Raw genomic sequence first — 9,562 nt, 5'->3', positions numbered from 1 at the left:
GCCCGAGCGGGGCCGGGGAGCCGCTGCTCCTCCGCCCCACCGGCTTCCGCTTCATCCCGTCTTTTTCTTTTTTTTTTTGCGTTCCAGAAAAGCAAACGTGGTCCTGGAAACCAGACAACTGGCCATGAAGATCTTCGAAGATTACACGGTTTCCTGGTACTGGATAATCATGTGAGCAGGGGCCGAGCGGCGCGCGAGGGCCGACGCCGTGCCGCGCTCAAACGTGGGGCAAAACTCACGAATTCCCAACATTTTATCTTTTCTCCTCTCCCCCCGCACCCCACACCCCCCCCGGACTTTGAGTAATTTTAATTCAAACAAAACGAGAGAGGGCGGAGGGTGTTGTGGGGCGACTTTACTGGGATGCTGCTCGCGCTCCGTCCCCTCCGCCGTCCCCGATTGCCCTTCCGAAGGCTGCCCCGTGGTGAAAGCGTGGAAAAGTTGGACCGGATGCTCTCCAGAGGTCCCTTCCAACCCGGAGCGTTCTGTGTGATTCCGTGAAAGGGGAGAGGACAAGCCTGAGCCTGGTTTTGACGCCTCGCTGCCTTCCTCCCCGCAGAGGTCTCGTCATCGCCATGGTGGCTAGCTTGATCTTCATCGTCCTGCTCCGCTTCCTGGCCGGGATCATGGTCTGGGTGATGATCGTGATGGTGATCCTGGTGCTGGGTTACGGTGAGCCAGTGCTCGGGGGTTTCGCCGTGGCTTTCCCCCTTTTCCTTTCCCCATCCGAAGCGGGATTTGCGCGAAGGAAGTTCGTACGCGGCGTCCTTCCGGGTGTCTCCTCCCTCGGCGTCGGCGGGGTCGAGCGGAGGTTATCGGCATCTCAGTCTCCGCTTTTCTGTGCAAAACACGACGATTTTCTGCTTTTCGCCGCAGGAATCTTCCACTGTTACATGGAATATGCAAAACTGAAAGGGGAAGCGGGTTCGGACGTATCCCTGAAGGACCTGGGATTTCAGACCGACCTGCGCGTCTACCTCCACCTGCGGCAGACCTGGCTGGCGTTCAGTAAGTCTCCGTCCTCCCCCGGATGCGGGATGGGCCCGGGGGGACGTGCCCCAGCGCCGCTGCCTTTGAGGGACGGGGTTTGGGAAGGGGCAGCAGCGAGGTTTGGGGTCTTCTCGGTCTCTTCGTGGCCCTTTGCAAAGGGTTGAGCTGAGGAGGGCGGCTTTGCTCGGTGCCGCCTCTGCCACGGGACTGAGCTTCTGGACGTGGTGGCTTTTCCACGTGAACCGCGGCGTTGGACGTCCCTCGAGGGGCGTTGGGTGCCGCCGTGGAGCTGCTGGGGAAGGCAAAGGCCACCCGAAGGCGGCCATGGGGCGCCATCTGTGCCCTGGCGCTGCCCGGGGCTCCCCTTCTCCTCCCAGTGATCATCCTGTGCGTCGTGGAGGTGGTGATCATACTGCTGCTCGTCTTCCTCCGCAAGAGGATCCTCATCGCCATCGCGCTCATCAAGGAGGCCAGCAGGTCCGGCTGTCCCCCTCTCCCCAGGCAGAGGTGGCCGTCGTCGCCCGTCGCGGTGGGAGGACTCGGGGCTCCGGCCGCTGAGGTCCTCCCAGTGCCGCGAGGGTTTTAACCGGCGTTTAACCACCTTCTCGGCAGGGCTGTTGGTCACGTCATGATGTCGCTGCTGTTCCCCTTGTGCACCTTCTTCCTGCTGTGTCTCTGCATCGCCTACTGGGCCAGCACCGCCGTGTATCCTTTCCTCTTCTTCTGCCTCTTCCTCTTTCCTCCCGGGGAAGGAAGCTCCTCAGGAATCAAAGGTCTTCCAGGGCGCTGAGCATCTTACAGGGTTAGCGACGCATCCGGTTGCAAAACCGCCAGCTTCGGTTTCTTAAGTTTGACTTGAAATAACACCCAAGGTAGAAGAGCGATGGCAGGAGAGCAAAACTGAGTTAGATACGCCGAGGATTCGGGTTTGGGGTTGCTTTGCAAAACCTCCTTAACCGTTGCTCTGCAGTTTCCTCTCCACCTCCAACGAGGCGGTCTATAAGGTGTTTAACGAGACAGCGTGCCAGTTTTCTGGGCAGACCTGCAAACCGGAGGTGAGGATGTTGGGAAGCTCACGGGAACGCTAGGCTTTGTCTGTTGGAGACTCGGTAGTTTATTGCATGCAAAATACTCCGCTGGCTATTGGAGCCCGCAAACCCTTCCAAGTCAAATTCCGCCTTTCTGAACTCGTTTACGTCATGTCGTTATTTTTCTTCACGCTACAGCGTGCGCAAAGCTGACTTTTCGGTCTGAGCAAGCGCTACCGGCTGAAAAATGAAACGGGATAATGTCTTCTGGAAGTCGGGATTGCTTTGGGTTGAGGGAACGATGCTGTCGATCCGCCCTGCGGCACATCTTCAGCCGCCGCAGTGCGTGAGCGTCTGCTGTCCTCTCCAGACCTTCAACACCACCAACGTCACCAAGCTGTGCCCCGACGCCCAGTGCCTCTTCGCGTTCTACGGGGGCGAGACGGCGTACCACAAGTACCTCATCGTCCTCCAGTTCTTCAACGTCTTCATGTTCTTCTGGCTCGCCAACTTCGTCATCGCGCTGGGCCAGGTGACGCTGGCGGGGGCCTTCGCGTCGTACTACTGGGCCTTCAAGAAACCCGATGACATGCCTGCCTTCCCCCTCTTCTCCGCCTTCGGCCGCGCGCTCCGGTACGTCCCTCTGGAGGAGGACTTGAGAGCTTCTTGAGGTTGTTCCCTTCTAACCGGAGCGATCTTTCCCAGGTACCACACCGGCTCGCTCGCCTTCGGCTCCCTCATCCTCGCCATCGTCCAAGTCATCAGGGTCATCCTGGAGTATCTGGACCACAGGTTGAAAGGTACCGAAGCTGAAATGGCAAACGAGTAGAGACGAACGAGGTTGGCTTCTCCTGCGTTCCCTGGAGCCAGAGCTTGTGGCTGACCTCCAGGGGAATAATTCCAGTATTTCGATAGAGAATTGAGATTTTCCTTTTAGCACCCCGTAGTTGTCTCTTCCTCCAAGAGACGGCGGGAGCCGAGGGACGCGCCGTGGCTGCCGGGTTAAGTCAACCAGTGGTGGGTGTCTGTACGGGCACCAGGGACGTCCGCGTCCGCCCGTACGACTCTGTTGATGGCGGAATGCAAACAGGGAGGAGCAGCGGTGTGGGAAGAGCGCGCGAAGCTCATCCCGCTGTCCGCGGCGGTCTCGGCCGCGCGGGGGGAGGCTGAGAACAGGGCGTAGCGGGGGGAGGCTGCGACGGCGCGGCCGGACGTCTCGTTAGGGACCTTGAAGAAGTTGCTTCGGTAAGAAAAGGTGTCTCTCGCTTCGGCCGCTCACCCTCCGCCGTGGCGTTCCTCCAGCTGCAGATAATAAGTTTGCCAAGTTCCTCCTGAGCTGCCTGAAGTGCTGCTTCTGGTGCCTGGAAAAATTCCTCAAATTCCTCAACAGAAACGCGTACATCATGGTAAGAGTCACGCAGCGTTAACGCCCAAAGGGTCCTGACTACGGTGGGGGGGGTCTCCGCACTCTGGGAGCTCTCTCTGGGTGGCCGTTGAGAAGCCCGTCCCCCGACGTGACGGGAAAACGAAGCTTTTCAGCCTTTCCCAGTTGTTTCACTGGAAAACCTCGACCTCAGCCGTGTCGCTTTGGCTTTGTCTCAGAGAGAAACGGGGTTGGGGGGGGGTTCAGCTCTTGGTGTCCCCCACGCCTGACCTGTCGGCGGATGAAGAAGAGCTTCCAGGGTGGGATTTATCTGAGTTTTGCGGAAAGACGGGCTGACTCGCGCCCTCCTCTTAGCGGTGAATTCAGTGCGGCTCCGTTTTTCCCTTCTCTGCCCTTTTTTTCCGGGACCCGCTCTAGATCGCCGTCTAAGGCACCAACTTCTGCACCGCCGTCAGCAAATTTTCTGCTGATGAGGAACATCATTAGGTGAGACCCCGGTGGGTGCGAGGGCTCTGCTCTCCACAGCAGACTTGGTGATTTCCAAGTCCCCCTCGCTGCCGACGACCAGCCCCGGTGCTCCAGCCTTGTTTTCAGGCTTTCCCGGTGGTTTATGCCACGTTTGCGACGCATGTCCGCGTCGGCCGCCTCCTCCCACGCTTCCTTCTGAAGCCGGGGTGGGGAGCGGATGCGGATGCTCATCTCTCTCTCGTTTCCAGGGTGGCCGTTCTAGATAAAGTCACGGATTTCCTCTTCTTCCTCGGGAAACTCCTCATCGTGGGAAGCGTGGGTAAGCGCCGGGGACTGGCGGGTTCTCCTCGGGGCGTACGGCTACTGGAGGTTTTCGTAGCCGGTTACGCCTCCCCGAAACCTCCGCTCTCTTCACTCTTGCCATGAAAACGTTCCTTTCCATCCCGTTTTACATCTTCCCTGCACCCGTTTGCGGCCTTTCTTCTGCCCGGCGTCCCACAGCCATTGCCATCCTTTGCTTTTCCAGGAATCCTTGCCTTCTTTTTCTTCACCCAGCGGATAAAGCTGGTGCAAGACACAGCGCCGCCCCTGAATTACTACTGGGTCCCTATTCTGGTGAGCTGCTCTCTCGTCTTTTGGACAATTTAGAAGCGATAGAAAGAGATCCTTAACGCCAATGCCTAAAAAACGCCCCTCTGCTCACTGCTTCTGAAGGACCTTCTTTGTCGGAGGTGTTTTCTCCGTCCCCGTCGAAATAAGCCCTTTGTTTCGGCCGGCCGCGAAGAGGCGTCTCGCCCTTCCCGTGCTGCCCAGATTGGCCTCCGTCCACCGTTGTCCCCGAGGCCTTTTGTCCTGCATCAGGCTGGTCCGAACAGTCCTGCCCTGTTCGTTTCTCCTCCTTTACCCTGGGGAATTTGGGATTCAGCAGGTTTCCTCCTCCCGGTCGAGGGCCCGGAGCTTTGCGCTCTTTGCAAGATGCCGGGTCGTGGCGTGACCGCACAATTTCTCTTTCAGACGGTGATCGTGGGCTCCTACCTCATCGCCCACGGGTTCTTCAGCGTCTACGGCATGTGCGTGGACACCCTCTTCCTCTGCTTCTGTAAGTGGCTGCCTCAGAGGGTCCGTCTCCCACTGGGCAGGAGTTTGTGATAGCAAAACCTCCCTCCCCTTGGGGCTGAACCTCAGACTTGGCCACATTTGGGGTTGCTCCACATTCCCGGGGCCTCTCTGGGTGGTTTTTCTCCCGCTTTATTCCTTTACCAACTCCTACCCGCGTTCTTCCCAGCTTCTGCTTCCCCCCTGCCTGCTAGCGACGGAAACCCACAGCCTGTCTGTGGGTCTCTCTTGGTCTTTCTGTTTTGGTGCTTTGGTCTTGGTGGGACCTAACTGCAACTAACTTCAATTTTCCCTTTTTTTTTTTTTCTCTTTTTTCTTCTTTTTTCCCCCCCGCCTCTCTCTCCCTCCTGTCTCTCTTCATGTGTTCTCCATCCTTCATCTCCGCCCTGTCTTCTCCCCGGCTCTTCCGCTATTTTTCCACTCTTCCCCCGTCACGGCCGCTTCTTCCCGGGGTTGCGAAAAAGGTGAAGATCTGGAGAGGAACGATGGATCTCCCGAGAGGCCTTACTACATGTTTGAGCGGAGCGAGATCCTGCGGAAGGGCAACCTAGAGCCTTCCAAAAGCGCCGATAGCCAAGGCTAGGGGCCGGCCCCGGGAGGAAGGCTGCGTGCCGGGGGGAGCCGCAGGACTCTCTCGGCTCCCCCTAACCCAAGCGGCGTTCTCCTAAGCCCACGGGGGCGGCAGCAAATCTTCCCCCTGGATGTCCTTCAAAGCCTTGAGGGTAGAGGGGGTGGCGATCCCTCAGTGCCCGGTGCTGTCTCAAATCTACCTTCCTGCCCAATAACGAGCGTTCTTCTATCGAGAGAACGAACCTAGAGTTAATCTGAGGTCCCACGTGTGCCGGTAGCGCCCGGCGAGGAGCGCTGCGCTCCGGCGAGCGGCTGGGAACCGGCTGGGTGCCGATTTAGAGTTGAGTTTCGCGTCGAAGCGGGAGAGCTTTGTTCCGAACCATCAGCTGCGGAAAGGACGGGAGAAGTGCCCTCTTCGCAGGAGGAGGGCGGTTTTTGGGCCGGGCCGAGCGGGTTCGACAGGCGGAAAACTGGTCTCTCCGCGCTTTCCTCTCTGTCCTGCCCCCAGCAAAGAGCGGCAGAGCCTTTTCTCGCCCACTCTTTCTATGCAAAACCGGCTTGGCGCACTTCAAAAGATTTCTTGGCGAGGCCGCAGGTCTTTTGCTTTTAAGTCTGTTTGCCTCAGCGGCGCCGCCTTTGTCACAGCGCGGAGCTCACCCTTTTTGCAGCCGAAAACTCCCTTTCCTCCCGCGGTCGGTTCAGGGAAGCCGAAAAGAGGTGTCGCGGGTTGCGAGCCGTTAAAACTCGGAGGGTTTTTACGCGCGGCATCCTTCGTTTGACATGGTTTCTCTTGCTGGTGGCGCAGAGGTTGAACGGCTGCAGGGAGGTGGTGGAGCTGCTTTTTCCCCTCCCCGGGGTGGTTGAGTTGATGGTTTGGCTTCTGCCCGGTCGGGGCTCCTTTGGGTGAAGGAGTTGGAGCCGTAACGAGTTTCGGCGCTAACGCAGAGCGTAGGTGGAGGCGCGTAGAGATCCGCAAGCCGGGGTGGTTGTGGGAGGGCAGACGGAGCCGGCGCGGAAGGCGAGTCGCCAGGTTGGCTCTGGCGACTCCGCATCGCGGCGGGGCCGTCAGGGGAAGGCGATGTCCGGAGGAGCGGCGTGGGCATATCCCGGCCGGGCCGGGAGGATGCGGGGAAACGGGGCGTTGCGCTGGCGGGTGTTACGCCGGGGACGTATCGTGGCATCGCTACGGTTAGAGAAATCAGACCCCAAAAAAACCTCCTAAGTTTGACCGGGAGGCAGCCGGTGAGGGCTCCAGCCCCTCCAGAGACGGCAGCCAAACACAGGCTGGATGCTCCCCTTGTTTTCTCCTCTTGACAGTCCAGAAACGACCGAGATATTGTTTTTTTTAAAAAAAAAGCCACTCTGGTTGCAGGCAGCCGGGGCGATCGCGGGCGGCTCTCCCGTTACACACACCCACGCGGACAGAGCGCCCCGTCTTTCGAGTCGTGCCCTCTCGGGACAAAGCCATAGTGTTAACGCTCGAATTTTCATCGCAGAGAAAGGCTGAAATCCCTCTCAAAACATCCCAGGGCGCTTTCGCTCCGCTCCAAAGCCGGCGCTTTGCGGGTTTGGTTGGTATTTGGTTTTGGGGTGGTTTTTTTGTTTGGGTTTTTTGGTTTTTTTTTCCTCTTTCGGTGGCTGTGATTTTCCTCCCACTTGTTGTTGGCGCAGCTGCTCGGCTTTGAAGAGCGAGAGGCCGAGCCGCGTGTTCGGCGCTGGGAATACACCTAATTATTATGTATGCGCGGCGTGTCGACGAGGGCGAGCAGCGCCAAGCGAACCCCGGGCGGAATTGCTTCGCGCTGGCGTCATGATTTCGGCTGCGCAAAGGGAGAGCGGCGGCTCCGTAGAGGAGGAGAACCGCGCTCCCTCCCGGCAGAGCTCGAGGTCGCGCCGGAGACCTCTTTTCTTACGGCACCGTTAAACTTCCCCCCCACCGCCTCCCTGGAAAAAAAAAACCCAACAAAACCACACCAAACCACCAACACCCAAACCTCTGGGTTGGTTTTTTTTTTTTCTAAGGCACTTAGAAGGGACGCGGGGAGAAAACACCCCCCGCCCGCGGCGAGGCGAAAGGCTTTTCTTTCTATGGAAGATAACGCCGGGACGAGGGGGACGAGCGCTCCTCCGGCCCCTCTCTGCCTTTCCGCCCCTCGCTGCCTCCCACCGCGCCGACCCCTCTCTCTGTCCCCCCCTCACCGCCGCGTGGGGTTTGGGGGGGGGTTTCTCTTTGCAGTGGAAGACCTGGAGCGTAACGACGGTTCGGCCGAAAAGCCGTATTTTATGTCGCCCGACCTGAAAAAGCTGCTGAAGAAGACGAACAAAGGTCAGCCGGACACCTAGAACCCGTTCCTCGGCCTTTCCGCGCCTCCTCTTCCCGTTCCCGCCTCGGGAGGAGAGCTGCAGGATAACGCCCGGCGCTCAGCATCCTTCATCCCACGCGGAAATCTCGTTAAAGAACCCGAACCGTCGTCTCCTTTACCCCTGCGGCGGGCAAGCGGCAGAAGGGGGGGGGTCGGGAAAAGAAAGGAATGGGGTATTGTTAATGAATCAGCCTTAAAACGTCGGGGTTTTGGAATTTTTCCTTTTGTTTTGTTTTGTTTTTTTTTTTTTTTTTTTTTCCCCCGCGGGGAAAAAAAGGGAAAAACCCCCCCCCCCCCCCCCCAAAAAAAATTTAATTGCAATTGTTGATTCCTTCCCCGGAGAGCCCAAACTGTGCTGAAATCACCTCGCTTCTCTCGCCACCCTTCGGAGACACCTCAGGGCCCGGCTTTGGGGTTGCGCTGAGCACGCGTAGACGATTAATTCTTTTAGGGAAATGCCAATTAGCGTTTCTTATAGCCACGGGGTGAAGGTGGAGGGAAACGAGGGGTTAACGAGCAGGGCTGGGGCCTCCCCCACGGACAGACGGACGCTCGGTACAGTTATTGCATCTTTCTCCAAGGACTCACAGCTTCGGCTGATTCCTCCCCCCCCAAAAAAAACCCTGCAGTAGATATATATATATATATTAAAAAAATCATTTACAGCAAAGCCTTCCCTAACCGTCGAACAAAACGCTTTGCCTGCGGGAGGAACGCCTGCGGGCGCAGTGAAGGAGTAATGTGTGTATATATATATATATATAAAATTATTTTTTTTAGGCTAATATTAGGTAATTTTAAGCAAACCAAATGACAAACAACAGGTTGCCTTACCTCCGGAGACGCTGCCGCGGCGCCCGGATTTGTAGCTGACCGCTACTTCTGACGGGAAGGTCCCAAACCTTCAGCAGCTCCTGCCGGGAGGAATCAGGGAGGTTTTTGAGAAATAGATCAAAGAGGGGTTAAATATCACCCAAAGGCAAAAACCCAAACCCCCAAACCCGACAAAATTAACCCCCCTCCTCTTCCGCGCGCGGCCGCTGCAGTGTCCTTCGAGCAGCAGGAGGTTCGCCCAGGCGGAGCCCCCACCCCAAATTGTACTATTTTTTTATTTTTTTCTTATGGTTTAATTTGCTGCGGACTGAACGCACTGAGGCTTTGCCGGAGAAGCCGCCGGCTCCCAAAGCGCACCGGGGGGAGGTCGGCGGCACCCGGCGCCTCCCTGCCCTCAAACCCCTCTTCACTGCAGACGTTTGTGCTTCATTTGTGCGAAAGGATATATATTTTGCTTCTTTTATACGCATTTCTTGGTACTCTTTCGATCCCTTTTGTAAGATAACACGGAGTGTTTTCTATCTGGATTATTAAACGGTTTGGGGCTTTTGTATATTTTGCTTTTACCAGTTGTTTCGGGCCCGGGGCTGTTATTTCCGCCTCTCCCGGGACTATTTTTGGGACAGATTTTGCAATCCCGACCCGGCGGCACGCCGCGACCTCACCGCCACGCCGGCCCCGGGGCGGCGCGGCACCCGAAATCCTCGCTGGCCTCCAGGGATCCCACGCCCTTCGCCTCTCTAAAAGCGCCTTTTTCTTTTTTTTTTTTTTGCCTCACATCTGGATGCGGCCGCTCCGGCGCTGGGGGG

General features: G+C 57.6%; 1 protein-coding gene across 1 annotated transcript in view; it reads left to right on the top strand.

Annotated features, from left to right (window-relative positions):
• The window catches only part of SLC44A2 (solute carrier family 44 (choline transporter), member 2), a gene marked incomplete at its 5' end in the record, with an annotated part of 13,205 nt that extends 7,636 nt beyond the window's left edge, over positions 1-5,569 (top strand). The window contains 14 exon segments of the mRNA XM_009891100.1: positions 560-672; positions 877-1,008; positions 1,368-1,467; positions 1,603-1,695; positions 1,961-2,045; positions 2,389-2,651; positions 2,724-2,818; positions 3,321-3,424; positions 3,820-3,851; positions 3,853-3,888; positions 4,119-4,189; positions 4,397-4,485; positions 4,885-4,969; positions 5,451-5,569. Of these exon segments, the coding sequence (XP_009889402.1) occupies positions 560-672; positions 877-1,008; positions 1,368-1,467; positions 1,603-1,695; positions 1,961-2,045; positions 2,389-2,651; positions 2,724-2,818; positions 3,321-3,424; positions 3,820-3,851; positions 3,853-3,888; positions 4,119-4,189; positions 4,397-4,485; positions 4,885-4,969; positions 5,451-5,569 (1,417 nt within the window).
• Positions 5,570-9,562: the final 3,993 nt, after the last annotated feature.

This window comes from Charadrius vociferus, unplaced genomic scaffold (assembly GCF_000708025.1).
Source record: "Charadrius vociferus isolate BGI_N301 unplaced genomic scaffold, ASM70802v2 scaffold1699, whole genome shotgun sequence".
Lineage (NCBI taxonomy): Eukaryota > Metazoa > Chordata > Aves > Charadriiformes > Charadriidae > Charadrius > Charadrius vociferus.
This window is presented reverse-complemented; position numbering and strand designations above follow the sequence as displayed.